Here is a 22,867-nt window from a genome sequence, read left to right as displayed (position 1 = left end):
GCAAAGCCAACTGAATGAGTCAGCATCGACGGTCCATTCCATGGACAGGGGAACGAACCAGGACAGGCCATCTACCAAGACGTTGGACACCCCCCGGACGTGAACCACCAGGAGAGCCAAATCCCGAGAACTCAGCAGACGATTCACCCAAAGCAACCAACTCCAAAGAGCCAAGCACTGGTCGAACCCCCTCGGTTCAGGCAATGAACCACCATGGAGCAGTCCGAATGGCACCGGATCGTTGATCCACGGGCGACCCGAGCCCTCCGAAACGCAAACCACACCGCCGCAAACTCCCGCACCGTGCTATGGACCCGACGGAAGGACGGTCCCCACTGCCCCTGGCCGCCCTGATGAGCACTGGTCACAAAGTCCCAGCCGAGAGACTATGCGTCCGTGAACACATCGAGCGAGGGCTCAGGAAGGCGCCAAGGCACTGAACCCCTAAAAACCCAAAGAGAAAGCCGGCGGCGCAGCAGCTGATGTAAGGCCCCCCAGGGGTCGAACCCAGCCATCGCGAGAGGCGGAAGGGACATCCCCAAAGGAACCAGAACAGCCAACAAAGCCAAACTCTACCCGGTGGGTAGACCATTATCGCAAAGTTCAGGCTCCTGCACAGACCCTCGTGCAACCGCCAGGTGATCCGGGAGCCCCCAGAAACCAGTGCATGCGGGACTGCAGCCGAAGGAGAGACTCCAGAGGATGAGACAAGGAAGCGGTCCGAGAGTCCCACACAAGGCCCAGCCAGGTCCGAACCAGGGAGGGGACCAGATGGGACTTCCGCCAGTTCACCAGGAACTTGAGCCCAGCAAGCTGGGAAAGCACCACACCCCTGGCGAGCAGACACGCAGACCGACTGGAAACCCAAACCAGCCAGTCATCGAGGTAAGCCAACACCCGAACACCTAACAGATGCAGACAAGCCACAACGACCCGGATAAGACGTGTGAACATGTGAGGTGCCAGGGTCAACCCAAACGGGTAACAATGAAAGCGGTAACTCTGACGTCCCAAAACAAGAAATCGAGCCAGTCCCAGAACGCTGGATGAATCGGGAGGTACCAATAAGCGTCCAGGGACACCATCCAAGCGCCTGGTTCCAAAAGAAGCCGGACCTGGGACAAAGTGGCCATCCAAGAGGAGAGGCAACAGCCCCAGGGGTTTAGACGGAATAAGTCCAGAATGAATCGCAGGTCTGCAATCCCGCTTCGGAACCAGAAACAGGTGGGAAACTCACCTGAGGGGTCGTTTCGATCACGCCCAAGCGAACCCACTCTGAGATGACCCGACACAGTGCAGGAGAAGAGGCCTGCCCCACCAACCCTGAACCCCCTGAAGGAGGAGGAGGGGGGGGGCGGAGAGGTCACCCAACGCCACCGCAGGCCGCATGAAACAACTCAAAAGGCCCACATATCGTGGGACCAGTGTAATCAAACAGCATGAGACTCCCCTCATCGCCTCGTCAATAGGACGAACCGCAAAAGGGCCGACACCCTTTCTAAGAACCCGACCTTTGCACAGAGCGATTACCACGCCGACTAAACGAAGATGGTTCCGAAGGCTGCGCTGGCCCCAAAATTGACACCACTGGCCTACCACGATGGGAGGAACCCCAAACCCTGGCACAACCCTTCCGGGAAGACCCCTCACGGGTCAATTGGAGAACCAACAAGTCCGACAACTGGAAGACACTGTCTGCAGATACTGCACCACCACAGACTCTGCAAACGGCAAAGGACAAAAAGGCGAAGAAAACCCTAGAGCCAGGGGCCCAAGGGGATTCCACGGAAGTAGCCAGCACCGCCTGCCAACACACGAGACGGGAAGCAAAAAACAGCGGCACCTCATCCTGCAGAATCTGCGTGAACAGCTTCAAAAGAGCAGACAAAGCACGCACTGCCGAGACCAACATACCAGACCCAGGATCGGCCCCAAATGCCTCTACATCCTCAAGTCAGTCCGAGGACAGCTTGAGAAGGGAAAAGAACCACAAGACTGAGGACAGCTTGAGAAGGGAAGAGAACCACAAGACCGACACCAACAGGTCACGGGGCACACAAGTCCTCAGCGACCAGGGCAGCCGAGAGGGTGAGAACCTTCATGTGAAGTTGCACGATGCTGACATTCCGAGGAAGGGCAGGGGCAAACAAGCACACATCGAGGTGCTCAAATTTGCCCCCCCCCCCCAAGGAAAACCTGGACCACCATATGATCATCGCACTACTGAAGCGTGCAGGACTGACAAAACTTATGCCACGCCCCCAACGAGAAAAAGGGGCAGTCTGCAAGCCAGGATGACTCCAGAACCTCATAACAAACCTAGTAAGGAAAAGATCCAAACATGAAAGAAGATTGACCCATTATGGAGGTCGCCTCCCACACCACACAAGGCAGGATGTGAGAGATCGAAAACCTCCGGAAGGATGGGATCGAAAAATCCAAGGGCGCACGGAACCCAACTCTGGGAGGGACTGACGCATAATCCAACTCATACGAGGAGGGAGGAAATGAAAACCCCACTCCCAGTAACAGCAAGCCCCGCTCGAAGGGTACAAAAACCCAAGCGGGGTCCAACAACGCCCAAGGCCCCAAAGCTTAGCAGAAATAAAGCCTTAGCAGAAACAAGGTCAACTTCACACGACCTGATCTTTGTCACTTGGTGGTCATTAACACTCTAGAGGTATGACTTTCAGGCCGACAGAATGGCACCTCTCAAATCCTTGTCTGTGACTCATGAACTATATATATATTAAGTAAAACTAAAGAAAAAACACCTTTACGGTGTTACAACCGACCCAACAGGCAGCATGATAGAGGCACAAACAGTGAGTGTCACCCTGAAATAAGGAGACAGAGCAACCTTTAAACTCGCACGAAGCGAGAGGGAACCTAGGGGTTGCATCCATTAGATCAAAGAGCCCCCAGTGGGGGTTTCCCAGGGGCCCTTAGTCGCGTAATCTCGCTAAGGGAAACCCAGGCAGGATACTGCTAACCGGTGCCCAAAGTTACCAATCAAACTGCTAAAGCTGAACCCCTGGGATGTGTACACTCACAGAGGACTAGTGGAGGATCACCAAGATATAAATAGGTGTGACCAAAACCAAAGAGCAGACCCCCCACCTGGCACGAAAACAAAAACAAAAGAAAACTCCGCAAGAGGACAATGTGCCCAGACGGAACAGAACCGGCCACTATCAGAGGTGAAAACTAGCTGCACAGTACCCTGTGCCCCAACCAGTGACATAACTACCTCTACCCAGAGGCAAACAGTAGTGCAAAAAACCCAACTGACTCCAAGAGCGGTTAATCACCGAGCAGCAAAAGACCTTGTGGAGGTAGACCCCAAGGTGACTTGTGGAAGATGGCCCCCAAGCCCCAAAGGGCAGTACTTACAAGGCACCTAGGGTCAGCATGTGCATGTGCCTCACAGTCAGCTGGAGGCTGCCTCCCTCACTGGTTCAAGGCCAGATGCACTAAAATTTCTCCCCCAACAATACTGTTTGTGGTGTTATTACACTATATACACACACACACATTATATACATAAGTATCTACATGTTTTATTCACCATAACTGTACAGCTAACATGGTATGGTGCCCAAAGAGCATAGTGGCCACCCTCTACACAGCTAGACAAGTCATGCAAACAACGCCACCTCCGTCACCCAAATTGCTCCTCCCAACACAATCCTTTTGCTGTTATTACACTAATACACAGGTTATATATAAATATCTACATTTGTTTTCATCATAGAGAACCACTGAGCAGGTATGGTGAATGCAGACAATAACAGGTGGCCACACAGTCAGTAAAAGACGTTATCTCCCTCCCTCAGTATTACTCCTCCCACGCAACGCTAATTATCACAACAATCATGCTATTATAGTATCACAATCCGGTCATTTTTGTCACAGTCAGGAAGTCTTCTGTAATACTGTCATCGCTAAATAATAGTACAGAGCACCACTTGGTTTCCGAACTTTAGTTATCCGAAACTTCCAGTTTCCCGATTGGGGTTGAAAAGTCATGCTTTTGTTCAGGTAGGAAGGGGTCCGCCAAGCGTCACACCGGCCTGTGGTGGTTGGTGGGAGATGGACCAGTTGGCCCACTGTGACTTCACAGATTCACAGCCTATTATTCCTATTATTTTGAATTGTTATAAGGCTGGAGTGTTCATTCTGTGCTTTTGTTTTACATATCTGCACAATCAAGAAACATCTGTGCACCATGTCGGCTCCAAATGCACACATTGTGTCAGTGATGACTGACCGGTGGGTGGATGGATGGGGGAGCTTAGGTGGGAGGCAGTACGAGCAAGAGGGGGAGAATCAGTGAGAGAGGGGGGAGAATTAGTCAGAAAGGGAGAGATACTAGGAGGGAGGGGGAGATGCTAGGAGGTAGGCAGGAAGGGAGAGAAGTAGTGAGAATTAGGGAGGGAAAGGCAGGCAGGCAGGGGTAGTCATGCGGTTGACCTGCGTGACCTTGAAGAGAGAGTATGGGATAAAGGGGGGGGGGGTGTTGGTGGTGGGCAAGAGACCAACTCACTACCGAAGATGAGCCTAACACACTCGACCCGTTAGCATGATGGGAGGGAGGGAGGGAGGGAGGGAGGGTGGGAGGGTGGGTGGGTGGGTGGGTGGGTTTGGGTGGCTGGATGGCAGGCTGGATGGCAGGCTGGATGGCAGGCTGGATGGCAGGCTGGATGGCTGGCTGGATGGCTGGCTGGATGGCTGGCTGGATGGCTGGCTGGCAGGCAGGCTGGATGGCTGGCTGGCTGGCAGGCAGGCTGGATGGCTGGCTGGCTGGCAGGCAGGCTGGCTGGCTGGCAGGATGTGCCTGCAGGCAGGCTGGCTGGCAGGATGTTCCTGCAGGCTGGCAGGAAACATCCAGAGGATGTTTGCCAGACGTCTTAATAATCAGCTAGGAACAATTAAGGACATTTATAAAGCGGATCATGACTTCACTTATTGGCGAGTACAAACAAAATACGGTCGCATTTACACTATGAACCTGTCAATTTTTCCCCTAGAGTTTTTTTCATAAATTTTTCGTAAATTTTTTTTTTTATATTTCTAGTTTATTTTTTCCCTCTATTTCTCGTTTACGAACTTACATGTTAACCGACGGGTCTCATCCCCAAGGGTTTCGGAAACCAAGTGGTGTTTTGTAGTTACATATTTATTTTGACATTTTTAAGAGATGCTGTGGTCACAAGCTGAACAGCAGTGCTGTTAGCTCATGCTGCATGTGCGAGCCTTGGTTGCCCACACAGTACTGTGGCTCTCACGAGTGTTGATTGAGAATGTTGCCCACGATTTTTTTTAAACATGGCGTCTGTTTACAAGAGCCCTGAGGAAGCTGATGTGAACCCTGTGTAGCTGCGGGCCATTTGAATCTAGCTGCCGGCACCCTACGGGCCATTTGAATCTAGCTGCCGGCAGAATCTAGAATTTGAATGTAGCTGCCGGCACCCTACGTCGTATATGTATGCCATGCGCACAGTGGGACATGTTACTCCAGTCGTATATATATATATATATATATATGTCATGCGCAGTTTAAGGGTTACAGTGGAGCACAAATTCTGGTTAGGCAATTTAAGTTCAGTGGCCAATCACTCTCAAATGATTGACGCACAGTAAGGGCTAAAAGACCTGAAGACAAACAGTACATTTTGGCAAGGGCTAACCTTAAGTCGGATATCTGCCCAGGGGAAAACGAAGAATGATGAGAGTACACGTGTCCTGTCACCAAGTAGTCCAACACTGCATCACCCAGGAACTCCAGCCTCTGGTAGCAATCAGTAACCTGCAGAATTAACATAAAATGAGTGCCGAATGCAGTGAAACGCCAATTTCTGGGTGAGCCCCGTAGGGTCCCTAAAGCTACTATGCCGATGTATATTGTGCCAAACTACTAGATACCATCAGTCACAGAGTTCTTTTAGGCAAACAAAGGACCACACACCAGAACCTGGCCTCTCTAGTCATGCAGGGATCAGTAGCACATATGATAAAATTACCATGAATTGATTCATATTTGTCACCACCAAGGGAAGGCACTCAGAAAGTCAGCAAAACAAAACAGACCACTACTGGTGATAAGAGAGACTGCAGTCTCAGAACTGCCAAAGAACTCCTCTAACAATGTAAACAAACTATAGAAACTTATGAAACAAGTGCTAGCTCATTTGCCCCACCTTTCCCCCCTCATTTTGGGGAAGGAGAGATGCAACCAGGTGTCAGCCAGCTGCTTCACCTTCAGTTCTATTGTGATGGGAACAGCCCAATGCCCTAGGGGGATGGAGCATGTCAGGAAGCCACCAGGGCTCACCTAGAAATTGACATTTCATTACATTCAATGCCAGTTTTCTGGGGGCTCCCCTTGTGGCTCCCTGAAAATATCTGGGACATAACCAACCACAGATTAGAGAACTACTTAGATTCTGTGAAAATTTTTCACTCAACCAGTAGATAACAAGGTTAACTAGGAACGAAAATATTCTAGATCAGCGGCCAGATTCACAAAGCAGTTATGCAAGCACTTATGAACCTGTACATCTTTTATCAATCTTTGGCGGCTTTGTTTACAATTATACAGTTAATGAGCTCCAAAGCACCTGAAGGCTGTTTATAACAATACCAACAGTTGATTGCGAAGTTTTCATGCATATAAACTGTTTACTAAATGCAACCAAAGCCGTCAAAGATCGAGGAAAGATGTACACGTTCGTAAGTACTTGTGTAACTGCTTTGTGAATCTGGCCCCTGGGCTTCACAAACAATGAAGACATAATCAGGGACATTACTATCTCAGATGCCACATACTCATATCTCAAGCTGATTGGAGTGCAAACATTAATACTCATAAGTTTTTATTTTATTTATTTATATACAAGAAGGTACATTGGGTTTGTGAGAATACATAGCATAGTACAGTAATTACACTCTTGAAAAGCCACTAGTACGCGTAGCGTTTCGGCCAGAAATAATAGACCTAAAACAATGATCAAGCGAGAGAGTTTATTCAGTAAATTAAATTGTAATAATAAAAGGATAAACTGGAAAAAAATAAACTGGGAACTTACAAACATTCAATGGAAAACTGTTATAAGTAATAGAAGTCCCACATATGGAATAAAACTACTGACTTCTGAAGCATATAAAGTCAATCTGAAATAATGTTCCTTTGCAGAAAGCCAGAAAGAGGTCAAACGTACAAAGATAACGCAGACGACACTACAAAAGAAGGAAAGAAATAATGGAAATGCTTAATCAGACATGACTTTCCCTACAAAGAAAGAATAATTTAAACATGGAGATTGAAGATTTTAAGAATCCTGAAATGACTTCTCATGTTCCTTTACAAAATAAACTTGTGGATGTTAATTCATTTACAAGATTCATTGACCAGGATTCTGATAACAGCATCATTGTGGTGAGAATTAGCAGTATGCATAGAATGCTGGGAGGAGCAATGTTGGTGAGGGAGGTGGTGTCATCGGCTGTCTATTGTATGACTTGAGTCATACAGAGTATGGTGGCCACTATGCTGTTTAGACACCATACCAGCTTAGTGATACGGTTATGGTGAACGTAACATGAAATACTTATATATAACGTGAATACAGAGTAATAACAGCAAAAATATTATTTTATGAATATACAGTAATTGAATCACTAATATGCACACCGTACTTTTGAATATAGCAATTGTTCACATATTTTATTATATCAATATACCACAGTACACACCATCGAATAAGAATATGGACAGAAAAAACCAGCGTTGAATGTAATGAAACACCATTTTTCTGGGCGATCCCCAGAGGTTCCCTGGAGCTATTGGACTGATATGCGATATACTAGTCTGGGGAATCAGTCAATTGAAGTTCAGCCTACCGGGGACCACAAGCCAGAACCTGGCCTATCTTGAGATTATCTTGATATGATTTCGGGGCTTAGCGTCCCCGCGGCCCGGTCCTTGACCAGGCCTCCTTTTTGTTACACACCCCCAGGAAGCAGCCCGTAGCAGCTGTCTAACTCCCAGGTACCTATTTACTGCTAGGTAACAGGGGCCTCAGGGTGAAAGAAACTTTTTGCCCATTTGTCTCCGCCTCCACCGGGGATCGAACCCGGAACCTCAGGACTACGAATCCGAAGCGCTGTCCACTCAGCTGTCAGGCACCCCTCAGGCCTCGTCGGACCTGTTGTTTCTTTAATTTTAGAATAGATTCAGTCCACAGACTGATAATCTAAAAGGTATTGAAGAACTGATACATATTAATCATCCACTTAGTGACATGACATTCTAGTTTTCTGTTGTACATTTTCTAAAGAGAAATTGTCATATCTGCCCCCTTTTGGGGTAACTTTTTTTTCTGTTTAATTTATGATTTAATTAACACAAGGAACAGCAGTAATTTCTTACTGCATGCTGTGTTAACGATATTATAAAGATGTGGGAAGTTTTCCCACACCAGACTTCCTCGCCGTATCATGGCCAAAATATGTCACCTATGATTTTTTTTCACCAAGATCCAAGAACACATTTTAACAATCTCAGAAGGAATTTTTTTTCTTGCGTACAGTAGTGTTGTTGGCTATTAACCCTTAAATTGCGCAATATGTCATATGACGTGTTGAGTAACTTACCCAAAAGTGCGCATCACGTCATATGACGTGTTGGAGTACTACACAAGATTTAAACGGCCCGTGGATACACAGGGTTCACCTCACCTTCATCAGGGCTCTTGTAACAGACGCCATTTTTAAAAAATCGTGGGCCACATTCCCGGGTGTGAGGTCCTCAGTATTGAGTGAGCCACCAAGGCTGACGCACGCAGCATGAGCTCACAGCACTACTGTTCAGCCTGTGACCACAGTATCGCCTAAAAATGCCATAATATATATCTACATGCTATTATTTAGCGATGATAGTATTACAGAAGACCCCTGACTATGATAAAAATGACCAGGATTCTGATAATAGCAGGATTGTTGTGATAATTAGCGCTGTAGTGGGGAGAGTAATCTTGGTGGGGAGGGAGGTAGCGTTGTCTGCTGACTCTGTGTGACCACCTTTTACTGTCTGGACTCGCTATACCAGCTTAGTTGTTTGCTATGGTGAACAAAATATGCAGATACATATATATAACGTCTGTATAAAGTGAATAAAACAAAAACAGTATGGTAGGAGGCAAATGTTGGCAAGTCAGGTGAGGAGAGGGAGGGAGTGACGGCCAGTGGCGGGCTGCCACTATGAAGTTATGGTGAACCAAACATGAAGATACTTATACATAATGGCTGTATATAGTGAATAAAAGAAAAACACAGTATGGTGGGAGGAAGATGTGGACGAGTGTGTAGTCATTGAGGGAAGGAGTGGAAGTGAGAGGCTGACTGGCAGATGTGGTGGCCACACCTCCCTGCTTTTTGACTCGGAATATCAACTTAGAGGGTAGTTTTGGTGAACAAAACATGCAGATACGTATATATAACCTGTGTATATAGTGTAATAACCGACAAAGTATTTGTTTATTGTTTTATGAACACAATAATTGAATCAATAATATGCACACCATAATTTTGAGTACAGCGATGATTCACACATTTTATTATATATATGTATCACACTACACACTATTGATTAATATTACAGCAAAAAAAAAACAGACAAATCAATCAGAGACATTGAAATAATTAGGTAATTATCTCTTTGTGGCCACTCCAGCCTGACAGCTGGGGCTGAGCAGACCGCCTCGGATGCACGCTGAGTCAGCGCCTCTTTTTTGCCAGACTTCCCCGCCCTATAGCGGGCAAAATATGCCACTTACGATTTTATTATTATTTTCACCCGTGATCAGAGAACACAAATTAACAGGTTTCGAATATTTTTTTTTTGTTATGCGCCTGTGGGTGACAATGGCGAAATAGCCCTTAGCAACACAAGGGATAATAACTGTGCCACCCAGGAGTTAAACAAAATATAGGTTACAAAACACAAGCAAATCTGCCCATAGTAGGAAAGCAGCATGTACAGGATCTGGGTATACTGATGTCTGATGACTTAACGTTTAGGGACCATAACCAAGCAATTATAGCGTCAGCTAAAAAAATGATAGGATGGAATACGAGAACCTTCAAATCCAAGGATCCATCAAAATGGTAGTACTATTAAAATCATGTGTGTTATCCCATCTTGAGTACTGCTCAATACTCACTTTCCCATTCAGAGCGGGAGAGATTACTGAATTAGAGGGAATACAAAGAACATATAATGCATACATAGACACGATAAAGCACCTAAATTATTGGGATTGTCTCAAAAGCTCTCCAAATGTACTCACTAGAAAGGAGATGAGAGATATATAAAATAATACACACATGGAAAATACTGTAGGGCCAGGTCCCAAATCTATACAGTAAAATAACAACATACTTAAGGGAACGACATGGAAGAAAATGCAGAAAAGAACCAGTAAAAAGCAGGGGTGTCATAGGCACAGAAAACACTGTACAAACATCAGAGGGCCACAGTTGTTCAACATCCTCCCAGCGAGTATAAAAAAAAATGCCGAAACAAACGTGGACATCTCCAAGAGAAAACTAGATAGTTTTCTTCAAGAAGTGCCAAATCAACTGGGCTATGTATGGATATGTGGGCCTGCAGGTCGCTTGCTTAGAGCGGCCCACAGGCCGCTCCAAGTATCAGCCTGTTGAATCAAGCCCTCACAAGTCAAGCCTGGCTCCAGGCTGGGCTTGGGAAGTAGAAGAACTCCTAGAACCCCATCCAAGTACAATCCAGGTATCTATCCATGGCAAAGGAACAAATGGGCAAAAGCCAGTGAGGGGGAGCACCACAGGAAACACACAACATAAGTCAAGAACTGTCTGGTCTTGGGTCGGCTTTCTCCTCTCCCAACTAGGGGGGAATGTGGACCTAACTAGCTGGTTTAACGAAGTTTTGGTTGTTTGTTTTCTGTTTGGGGAAGTTCTTTTGACATTTAGTGGGCTATGGTCTTGTGTTAAACCATGCAGTGGTTTGTTTTGATACGCCTATCTTTCTGAGTACCTTCGCTGGTCGTAAGATGATAAACTTTAAATGTAAAGTGTCCATGGGCCATTGCTCTGTGGCTCTCTGAGGGGGGGCCAGGTTCTGGCTCGTGGTTCCTGTTAGGCAAAAAGAACTCTGCAACTGATGACACTTACATAGTATGGCAGTTAATCAGTAAGATAGCATCAGGGAGCTGACAGGGCTCTCCACTGAATAAATGACATTATATACATCATATGTAAAACTCAGTATTCAACAATGGGGGCCTACATTACGTAAATATTTCATTACATCATACCTTGTTGGAAGAATAAGAGCTGTGAGTTACAGCCTGCACAATAAAACCTGTATTGCTGAAATGATATTGTATTTTGTTCTCTAATCGATCAAGACAAGCAATCTTGTAAAGTCTTCTTAATTCACATCCTACCCATGACTCTTTGCTCAGCACTGGAGACGCGATCTCTAGCTGTGATTTCAGCAGCGACTCATTCTGAAATATAATTTCTTAGTTTTACAATCATTATCACTTAGGAGTGATTTAAAAGATTTAAAAGCATCTTAGGAGTTTTTTTTTAATGAGTCCCAGATTAACCCGGGTAAAAATTAAAACCCACAAGGGAGGTAAATCGCACAAAAAACATTATTGAATGTAATGAAATGCCATTTTCTGGGTGAGACCTGGAGGCTGCCTGGAGCTATGCAGGGCTGATATGTATATATTAGACTTTGACATCAGTCATTGTGAATGGAGTTCTAGGCTTACCGGGGACCACAAGCCAGAACCTAGCCCCCTCAAGAGAGGCATGAGCAGCAATGGCCTATAGCATTGCACATGTGGTTATGGAGCATTCTATGTCTGCTATCAACCGGGTCAGGCACCAGAAAGGTAAGCATCCCAAAACAAACCCCCCTATTCTGGTTGAAACTACTACTGAAAGTCAAACGAGTGGACAGAACTCCCCAAATGAAAACGAGCAAACAAGCATGACGTCACCACATGCTGCGCCGCCATCTGCGCAGCTAAGGGGAGAGCCTCAGACCCCTCACGCCGGCTAACCACACCCTCAGTTCTGAGGCTGGATGTCAAAACATGAAAAAAAACTAGCGTTGAATGTAATGAAACACCATTTTCTGGGTGAGACCCAGAGGCTCCCCGGAGCTTACTAGGCTGATATGCTAATGTCAGACTTTGGCATTAGTCACGTGTATGGAGTTCTTATGGGCCTACCGCCGACCATGAGCCAGAACCAGGCCCTCTCATAGAAGCATGGAGAAGCAATGGCCTATAGAAACCCCCGTGTGGTTGGAAGCATTCTATGTCTGCCATCGACCGGGTCAGGCACCCAGAAAGGTAAGCGTCTCAAAACAAACCCCTATTACGGTGGAAAATTTCAACCAAAAGCCGAACAAGTGGATAGAACTCCCCAAAAAGAAACGAGCAAACGAGCATGATGTCACACATCGCCACGCCGCTGTCTGCAAAGTTCCCCCCTCCCCGGGAGTGGGAAGATGTAGCCCCAGACCCTCACGCTGGCTGTCCACCCTTCAGTTCTGAAGCTAGACATCAAAACACGAAAAACTGCCGATCGAGGGGAGGGAGGGATGCCGGGGAGCCTCCGTGTCTCACCTAAAAAATGGCATTTTATTATATTCATCTCTGGTTTTCTGGGGGGAGCCCTTTCGTGCTTCACGGAGCTAAAAACCCACAGAGGAAAAGATGAGGGACTTACCTGAGAGGTGGTCGCTGCTAACTCCTTAACTCGAAGTCGAGACAACTGACTGCAACTGCCGACCCAAAGCGACACAGGCCCGACTAGGCCCAGGAACGTTTACGAGGTAGCGAGCAGCCAAGACCCTGCTTGACTGCCAAAAACCCCATGCCTGAATGGCAGCCCAGTGTAACAACTGAAGCTGTTTTAAAATAAATAATTGTATGGAAGGCAGTGGGATACGCCCTTGTACAAAAGTTAGAGACAAGTGGTAGTTGACCTGACGAGACGTCACGGAGTCTCTCCCTGGGGATTAGCAGTTTAGATCACAAATGGCCGGCGTCTTTGTCTTAAGCAACGTATAATGAATTATTTTACAGAATTCAGTAATTTAGAGAAGTTTCAAGTCTTCATTCAAATTGTATTCAATAGTATTCCGTTTAAAGTATCAAGAATATCCTCAATTGTTGGAACACTGAGTAAGTCACCATCAGTGACGTCACGAGCAGGGGACTAGCCTTTGACGCGGAACAATTTGGGTGACCCGAGATCACAGGTCACCAAAGCCTTCCACATTTAGTAATTCTCAAAGGTCAAATAGCCATTTTGTAATTGGAAATAGCCTTTCCCTAAAATTCCTGTGCAATTATCTTCAGTTTAAAAGAGTTCAACCACCTGGGATGTTCAGTACAACAGAGATTAGTTGTTCAACTTAAAACCTTGCTAGTAAACTTAGTGAACCTGGCGTAGGAATACCCTAGCCTCGTGGTGACGAAGGGCTAGTCAGTGTGGACTGATCAACAACTGGGAGAGGTCCTCCATCTCCACCTCTACCCACGATCAGCACTACATCTAGCTGGTTGCAGTAAAAGGTAGAGTCTGCTTGAGTTTTCTAGAGGAAAATAGTCATATCATGACTCTAGGGAGTGTTAACTATAGGGAGTGCTTTTATTTAGATTTTGATTAAATAAACCAATTCCTGTAGTTGTAATTTGCATTTCATTATTTTCCATGTTTTCATACTCTTTGTCCTTGGCACGTGGTCTCCACGAGTCTGAATTTAGTTGGGCCGCAAGCCTAACAAAGTGTAAGAGTTCAGCTATCCCTTTGTTTGCTAAAATTTCCCACACTTAATGTAGATTCTTCCCTCCTGTTCCAAATAACTGGGGATCAAGCCCCAAGGTTTATTGAGTGCTTAATCGGTCCAGACCCCGGTTATTGCGCTTCGTGTTAATGGTCTGGTGGTGGCAGCAGAAGGAGATTCTAGAGTTTGCTGGGAGTCTAGTACCATGTCGTGAGGCTGTAGAATCTTAGCTGGTCAAAAAGGCTAAGACCAAGTGGCGTGGGATTCGGCTTAGAGTAGCTCTGGGGTCCCTTGGTAGAAGAGAAGTAAATAGAATATGGGCAAGAGGTAAGGAGGTTTCAAGAGAAGATCAGAGACGATAACCCCTACCCGTGTTACACCAGGACGTGTTGCCAAAGACGGCAACAAGAGCAGCAAACTTACGAACGTCATGGGCATGGGAATAGACCGCAGGCTTGGCTAGCCTTAATAACCCTGAGAACGACCTGGGAGACCCACACCTGCGAACAGGGAAGAAGGGAAACCGGATCAACCCAAAGCGTGTCCCTGGACACAGAAGCCGTGGCGTGCAAATAACGGCAGAGGGCCTCAACCGGACACAAAACAGGATGCACCACCAACCTGATCAACCAAGCATCAACATCCCAAGGACCTCTCCGAAAAGCAGCAGTCTCATTCTTCGCCAGAAAAGGAGACAGCTGCAGACGAACAAACCGATCGCCTTGACTGAGTGCAGAAACCCATGCGCCGGAGGAGAGCAAGAAGCTCCCCGACCCGACCCCCATAAGCCAATGCCAACAGGAAAAGAGCCTTCGAGAAAAATCCTGAACCGAAGGGGCCACACAAACCGAGGAGAAGAGAGAAAAGAGAGCACCCTGTCCAATGACCAGGATGGCTCAGGCGGCGCATGAGCAGGCAGGAGGTGAAACTACGCACGAGACAGCTTGCGAAACAGCGCAGACGTGACATCAATACCGAAAGCAAGCTGAAGCAGCACCGCCTGCGCTGCACGATCCCCCACCCCAACCGACCAGTCCTGCCTGACCAAGAACTCAGCAGGCGAGTCTCCCGAAGCGACCAGCCTCAAAGAGCCAAAGAGCATCATGCCCCCTTGGTACAGGCAAAGAATCACTGGGGAGCAGTCCGAATGGAGCCAGATCACCGAATCGCAGGCGACCTGAACCCTCTGAAGTGAATAACACACCGCTGCGAACTCCCTCAGCATGCTGTGGGCCTGACGGAAGGACAGAATCCACGGTCCCAGGCCGACCTGGTGAGCATTGGGCTTAAACCGGCAGCCTAGAGATGACACGCCCGTTACCTTGAAGTAACCTTGAAGTGTTTCCGGGGCTTAGCGTCCCCACAGCCCGGTCGTCGACCAGGCCTCCTCGTTGCTGGACTGGTCAACCAGGCTGTTTGATACGGCTGCTCGCAGCCTGACGTATGAATCACAGCCTGGTTGATCAGGTATCCTTTGAAGGTGCTTATCCAGTTCTCTCTTGTACACTGTGAGGGGTCGGCCAGTTATGCCCCTTATATGTAGTGGAAGCGTCCATGAACACATCGAGTGAGGAAACGGGTAGGCTCCAAGGCACTGAACCCAAAAAAACCCTGAGGAAGCCGGCGATGCAGCAACCGACGCAAGCCCCCCCCCCCCAAAGGCTGAATCCAGCAATTGCGAGAGAGGCGGAACGAAGTCCCCAAAGGAACCAGAACAGCTGAGGAAGCCAAACCTGACCCGGCAAAGTTCAAGCACCCACAGAACTCTCAAGCAACCGCCAGGCGACCCGGGAGCAAGTGAAGATGGTACGGCAGCTGAAGCAGAGACTCCGGAGGGAGACAAGGAAGAGGTCCGAGAGCCCCACACAAGACTCAGCCAAGGCCGAACCCGGGAGGGAACCAGAAGGGACTCCCACCAGATCACCAAGAACCCAAACCTGGCGAGCTGGGAAAGAACCAAATCCCTGGTGAGTAGACACGCAGACCGGCTGGAAGCCCACACAAACCAGTCGTTGAGGAAGGCCAGCACCCGAAACCTGAACCAGGGCCGAGCCGACCACCAGTTAGCCAGGAACACTTCCGAGGCAGACCCCAACCTGGCCAGGAACAGGAGCCACAATCGGCATGGAGAGACAGAAGCTGCCTCCCCCACATCAGCAACAGAAACGGCTTCATAGCCCAGTGGGCACCGGAGGCTCCAGGCTCCCTCTCTAACTAGTGAGGGGGGGGGGTAGTGCTAACGAGCTTGCACTCTTTCGAGAGATTCGATTGTTTATTTACATTGCTGGGAGAGTTTGTTCAGCAATTTTGAGGCTTTAGTCTCTTTGAAATTAGCAGTGGTCTGTATTGGTTCGCTGACTTTCGGGATGCTTTCCTGGTGGGATGGATGAGTGTCACCTGCTCTTTGCACCTTTGTGGGGGAAAGCCAGGTTCTGGCACTGGTCCCCAGCAGGCCAACCAGAACTCCACAGCTGATTTGACTTAGTAGTTGGGAGCCATCTCAGCAAAATAGTTTCAGGGAGCCACAAGGGACACCGCCAAAAAACAAGTAACTGCCTGGAAAAAATTGGTAAACCTAATGCAAACTATGTATTGACTAGTTGTTCAGAACCAACCACTAGTTAGCAACACTTGTTTGCCTTCAGATGGCAGCCTTGATCAATCATGCACTTGGTGATGAGCAAACTCGTAAGTGCTCTGCTGCCCATCCTGGCTTCCTATTTTAGCTAAGCAACCAGGCTGTTTGATACGGCTGCTCGCAGCCTGACGTATGAATCACAGCCTGGTTGATCAGGTATCCTTTGAAGGTGCTTATCCAGTTCTCTCTTGTACACTGTGAGGGGTCGGCCAGTTATGCCCCTTATATGTAGTGGAAGCGTCCATGAACACATCGAGTGAGGAAACGGGTAGGCTCCAAGGCACTGAACCCAAAAAAACCCTGAGGAAGCCGGCGATGCAGCAACCGACGCAAGCCCCCCCCCCCCCAAAGGCTGAATCCAGCAATTGCGAGAGAGGCGGAACGAAGTCCCCAAAGGAACCAGAACAGCTGAGGAAGCCAAACCTGACCCGGCAAAGTTCAAGCACCCACAGAACTCTCAAGCAACCGCCAGGCGACCCGGGAGCAAGTGAAGATGGTACGGCAGCCGAAGCAGAGACTCCGGAGGGAGACAAGGAAGAGGTCCGAGAGCCCCACACAAGACTCAGCCAAGGCCGAACCCGGGAGGGAACCAGAAGGGACTCCCACCAGATCACCAAGAACCCAAACCTGGCGAGCTGGGAAAGAACCAAATCCCTGGTGAGTAGACACGCAGACCGGCTGGAAGCCCACACAAACCAGTCGTTGAGGAAGGCCAGCACCCGAAACCTGAACCAGGGCCGAGCCGACCACCAGTTAGCCAGGAACACTTCCGAGGCAGACCCCAACCTGGCCAGGAACAGGAGCCACAATCGGCATGGAGAGACAGAAGCTGCCTCCCCCACATCAGCAACAGAAACGGCTTCATAGCCCAGTGGGCACCGGAGGCTCCAGGCTCCCTCTCTAACTAGTGAGGGGGGGGGGGTAGTGCTAACGAGCTTGCACTCTTTCGAGAGATTCGATTGTTTATTTACATTGCTGGGAGAGTTTGTTCAGCAATTTTGAGGCTTTAGTCTCTTTGAAATTAGCAGTGGTCTGTATTGGTTCGCTGACTTTCGGGATGCTTTCCTGGTGGGATGGATGAGTGTCACCTGCTCTTTGCACCTTTGTGGGGGAAAGCCAGGTTCTGGCACTGGTCCCCAGCAGGCCAACCAGAACTCCACAGCTGATTTGACTTAGTAGTTGGGAGCCATCTCAGCAAAATAGTTTCAGGGAGCCACAAGGGACACCGCCAAAAAACAAGTAACTGCCTGGAAAAAATTGGTAAACCTAATGCAAACTATGTATTGACTAGTTGTTCAGAACCAACCACTAGTTAGCAACACTTGTTTGCCTTCAGATGGCAGCCTTGATCAATCATGCACTTGGTGATGAGCAAACTCGTAAGTGCTCTGCTGCCCATCCTGGCTTCCTATTTTAGCTAAGCAGCTAAGTATTGGATTTCCTTTTAGACCTCATTGTTTGTGGGATATGTGCTTGTTTTTCTGTTTAATACGAATTTTTTTTCTAGTCACACTGTTGTGAGGTCTCAAGCCTAGAGATCCAAAGGTTATCAATGCAGTTAGTGTTTTGGAGTGCTCTTTCTGTCTAGTGGCTTTTCTCTTGGTATTGTGGTGATTTTGAAACCTCAGACTTCCCTTTTGCCTCAGCTGAAGGAACCAGATTCTGGTCCTTATCTCGTAGCTGCTCATGAACCACTGGAGCCTGGTGTGGCATCGAAGTTTTGGAAGGGTCCAGGTGGGCACCATGAGAAGCTACACGAGAAGCTACAGACAGACCACCAGAAAGAGGTCCTTCACTATATGTTGAATTTTTAGTCCCTAGCACATAAGGGGCATAACTGGCAGACCCCTCACAGTGTTCAAGAGAGAACTTTGACAAACACCTCCAAAGGATACCTGATCAACCAGGCTGTGACTCATATGTCAGGCTGCGAGCAGCCGCGTCCAACAGCCTGGTTGATCAGTCCAGCAACCAGGAGGCCTGGTCGACGACCGGGCCGCGGGGACGCTAAGCCCCGGAAGCACCTCAAGGTAACCTCAAGGTAGCAAATCCTGTTTATTTCCCTAACAGCCTGATTACAAGCAATAGTTTTATACAATAATTTTACATACACTGTACTGTGCTATAATTTCCAACAACATATCACTTACATTATAAACACCTAGGCCCAACTTATGAAGAAAATTGACAGCTGCTTCATTACCACCAACAAGCAGGTAAGCCCCAATCAGAGCTTCAACGCTGTCTGCTATGCTCTTGTCTGACACAAGGTGCTCTTTCCATGGGTTGTAACACATCCCCACATTCTTCTCCTCATTCATCTGCCTTAACTTGTTAACCACCTCCTGCAATAAATTCATTCACATTATTTCATTTAAAGGAGCACATTAATAAACTCACTAATTTTAATGCATAAAAAACTAGCATTGAATGTAATTACTCAAATTTCTGGGTGTGCACTGGGCTAGCTAAGATGGTAAACTCTGTCAATGAGCAGGCAAACTGACCAAACTGATGGCCAGAGAGAAACGTCGGTCGCTGCGTGAGCAAACTTTGCCCCACCCGTCAAAAACCCACTCCCTGCCCGGGGCAAGACAGCAAGCCTAAGACGTCCGATGTACTCCAAGGCCGAAAACCAACACCAATCGACGAAGGCCTCTACGGAAGTGAGACCCAAATGTCCCAGGGAAGAAAACCCTGAATACGCAAAGGAGCACCTAGGGAAGGTGCCCCTAGGCGCATGCAGCTACAGAGTACCAGAAACACCTAGCCTCCACACCACCACCACCACCACACAGCTGGTACAGCCACACAGGGCAAAATCCAGACATGAAAGCGAGGCCAGAGGTGATTTCTGACCACCATGCACATCAGTCGAGTGCATGGTGATGTGCATGCTACCCCTTCCCCTCCCCCCCATCGTGGGGTAAAGGCGCAAACGAGTGTGTGCCAAATCATCATCCAAATCATTGGATGATGATTTGTTTGTTTGTTTTCCATGGAGGGGGGGGGGGAGTTATTATGCTCTGTTCGGATGTAGGTAGCTCACCGGAGCTCACCCAGAATTGGGCATTTGATGAGAATTGGGATCGTGCGCGGTGGCACGGCGATCATACCTCAGTTTACCAGTGCCTGGAGCCCAGTGACTATCCCGCCTGAATTCTTAACGAGGATTTAGTTTTTTCTCGGATTTTTTGCCATTTGAACATAAAAGTTGTTATTATACATCTTGCCATGGGTCCCAAGAAAGCCAGTGGTAAGGTTCAACCTAAGAAAATAGTTGTGAGTAGAGGCAGTAGAGGATGTTCCTTCCTCATTAAGAAAATGTGTGAAGTATGGGAAGAACTGCAAAGTTTTGTTGAAAAAACTCACCCAAATAAAGCTGTAGCAGGCCATTGCATTGACCTTTTAAATGACAATGTGATGTCTTACTACAGACAAGTGTTAAAATGTAGGGAAAAACAAGTGTCTTTAGACAGATTCTTAGTAAAACAAGCAAGCAGCGAGCCACAAGCAGATCCTAGTGGTATGCAGGCAAAACGTGCCAGAGTGCACTCCAGAAAAATCTTTACTGCTTGATGTTATAATGGAAGGGGACTCCCCTTCCAAACAGTAACACCTCTCCTCCTCCCCCCTCCTCACCATCTTCCATACGCCAACAGGAGTCATCAGCAAGAGTAATAACTTGAACATACTTTTGTAGTGTAGATTTGGATGAATTAGGTAAAATTTAGTTTGAAGTGAAGTTTTTGGGTAGTCAGGAATGGATTGATTCATTTCCCATGATTTCTTATGGGCAAATTAGCTTTGGTTTACGAGTTTTTGGGTTACGAGCTGTCTCCAGGAATGGATTTAACTCTTAAACCAAGGTACCCCTGTATACTTATATATCCCCTACCCCATTATAATTATACATGCTGTGTGTGTGTGTGTGTGTGTGTGTGTGTGTGTGTGTGTGTGTGTGTGTGTGTGTGTGTGTGTGTGTGTGTGTGTGTGTGTGTGTGTTTGTTTGTTTGTTTTATTTATATATATATATATACAGTGGTACCTCGCATAACGAATTTAATCCGTTCCATGTTCGTCATGTGAAACGGACGTCATACAAAACGAGTGTCCCCCATGTAACCAGTGTGATGCACTGTGTTTATTGTGAAATTTCCCCAGTGTGCATGACATCAAATGTTCCCCAAAATATAATTTTTCTTTGTAAAATGATAAATTACCATTCCTGAACATGTCTATGTAAAAATAATTACCAAATTCCACTTACTTTGGCTGTGAGGGCATGGACAAGGTGCGCTGTGATGTCATCAGGGGCTGGTCGCCCGTGTGTGAAGCTCCTAGACACGGTCGCGCAGGCCATTCAAGCACCGCGTGTTGCCACAAATATATTTTCAAATATTTTTTCTATGCATTTCCAATGCGGTTTTATTTGTTTCTTTTATCGTATATGATGCATATTTGTGACCTTTACAATATGTATACAGTAGAATGTTCATAATTTTCCATGAAACTGTGATACATGTGTCAGTAATGTGTCCACAATAAATGTTTATTGTCACAATATTACGTGGTAAAAATTCACTAAAATTACAATATGTACAGTTTCACATACTATTTACACAGTAACACACTGTATTACACACTCAGTACTTTGGAGGTGCATAATAGTCAACGAAGTAGTCCATGGTACACAGCGCGACTTTACTCTCCTTGCACCAGCTACAGATAGATTTTTGTTTCCTGTTTCATCGTTCTGTGTGCTTGCAAATAATGCACTCGCGTGCATCCTTGGCTTTAGTACTTGTAGGTGGTATGTAGCCAAGCTTGTAAAGCATAAAATAGTATTGAAACGATTATAGGAAAAGCTCAATTTGTAAGTTAGTCTTGAAAAGATCGCTTTGTAAGGTCCCACACAGGAAGAGATTCAGCTAGCCTCAAAGAGTGTCCATCAGTCAGGAAGAGATTCAGGTATTCTTGAAAATATCAATGAACACCACCACCATGGAAACCGCTAACACTGTTCATCTATGCTACTTGTATCAGATGCATCATCACTGAACGCAGAAAACGATTCATCTATGTATCATCTATATACATTAGAGATGGCAAGGGTGGGGCTCAGAGCTACACCTGGATACGCTCGCTGTATCATCCTCATAGGTGCTGTATCACTGGCATCCGACCGTTGTGTTAAGCCCTTATTGCGCCAAGCTTCACCAATGTTATGACCCTTATGTTCTTCAAACAATAGGGTCTGAATTGCACCGACTGAGCACAGTCTTTCAACACCGTGTGGGACAGGTGTTTGAGAGCCAGAGGCACGTGTGCCACAAATGGTTGCTCACGCACTACTAACCCTTCCAGCAGCCCTTGTCTTTCATATTCGTTATAGCAAAAGGTTTGCTCAGTGTTTGTTGGGTAGGCTGCTCCATTATGACAATCTTTCTTTGTTTCAAATGTGTTCCATTTGTTTTGTATTTGTCACTTACGTCTCAATAATGGAGCAGCCTACCCGACAAACACTGAACGAACCTTTATGACATTTGTCCATTTTTCAAATTGTTTCAACAGTTCTTTTATTTTTCTTTTTTTTTTTTTCTTTTTTTTTTTAAGAAACATGGAGCAGCCGACCTGTAGACCACCGAACGAACCCTTTTGACATTTGTACTGGTTTTCAAAATTCTTCATTTTTTTATTATTTACGTTTTTTTGTATGTAAGAAACATGAAGCAGCCTACCTGCCGACCACTGAACAAACCTTTTTGACATTTGTTGTATATCAGACATTTCATTTCTTTTTTCCTACAAATACGTCAATGCTTTGCAACATCTCAGCAGTCACCCTTTTATATCCCAGCATCATTAGCATCTTTAAATAAGAACAACATAATTTATGTGCATCGTCGGAGGCGTCTAAGAATGTGCAAGAAGCAGCGCGACCCCACCATGTGGTGTTGACGTTACTCAAACCACCGTTCGTCATACGGGACGATTTGACACCGATCAGGCCGTTCGTTACCCAAAATATTCGCCTTTTGGGGCAATCGTTATGCGAGGTACCACTAACTAACTATATATATATATATATATATATATATATATATATATATATATATATATATATATATATATATATATATATATATATATATATATATATATATATATATCTATATATATATATCTATATCTATATATATATATATATATCTATATCTATATCTATATATATATATCTATATCTATATATATATATCTATATCTATATATCTATATCTATATATCTATATCTATATATCTATATCTTTATCTATATATATATCTATATATATATATATATATATATATATATATATATATATATATATATATAT

At 46.4% G+C, this 22,867-nt stretch overlaps 1 protein-coding gene across 2 annotated transcripts in view; it reads right to left on the bottom strand.

Moving 5' to 3' along the window:
- LOC123773731 (endoribonuclease Dicer) overlaps positions 1 to 22,867 on the bottom strand; it is a 143,958-nt gene that overhangs the window by 21,402 nt on the left and 99,689 nt on the right. For both annotated transcript variants that reach the window (XM_069321918.1, XM_069321917.1), the window contains exons 8-10: positions 18,641 to 18,835; positions 11,355 to 11,549; positions 5,691 to 5,809 (exon numbers count right to left, since the gene is read on the bottom strand). In XM_069321918.1, coding sequence (XP_069178019.1) covers positions 5,691 to 5,809; positions 11,355 to 11,549; positions 18,641 to 18,835 — 509 coding nt within the window. The remainder of the gene's footprint in view (positions 1 to 5,690; positions 5,810 to 11,354; positions 11,550 to 18,640; positions 18,836 to 22,867) is intronic.

Source organism: Procambarus clarkii, chromosome 10 (genome assembly GCF_040958095.1).
Source record: "Procambarus clarkii isolate CNS0578487 chromosome 10, FALCON_Pclarkii_2.0, whole genome shotgun sequence".
NCBI lineage: Eukaryota > Metazoa > Arthropoda > Malacostraca > Decapoda > Cambaridae > Procambarus > Procambarus clarkii.
Note: the sequence above shows the minus strand (reverse complement) of the source record. Positions and strands in the feature narration are given on the sequence as shown.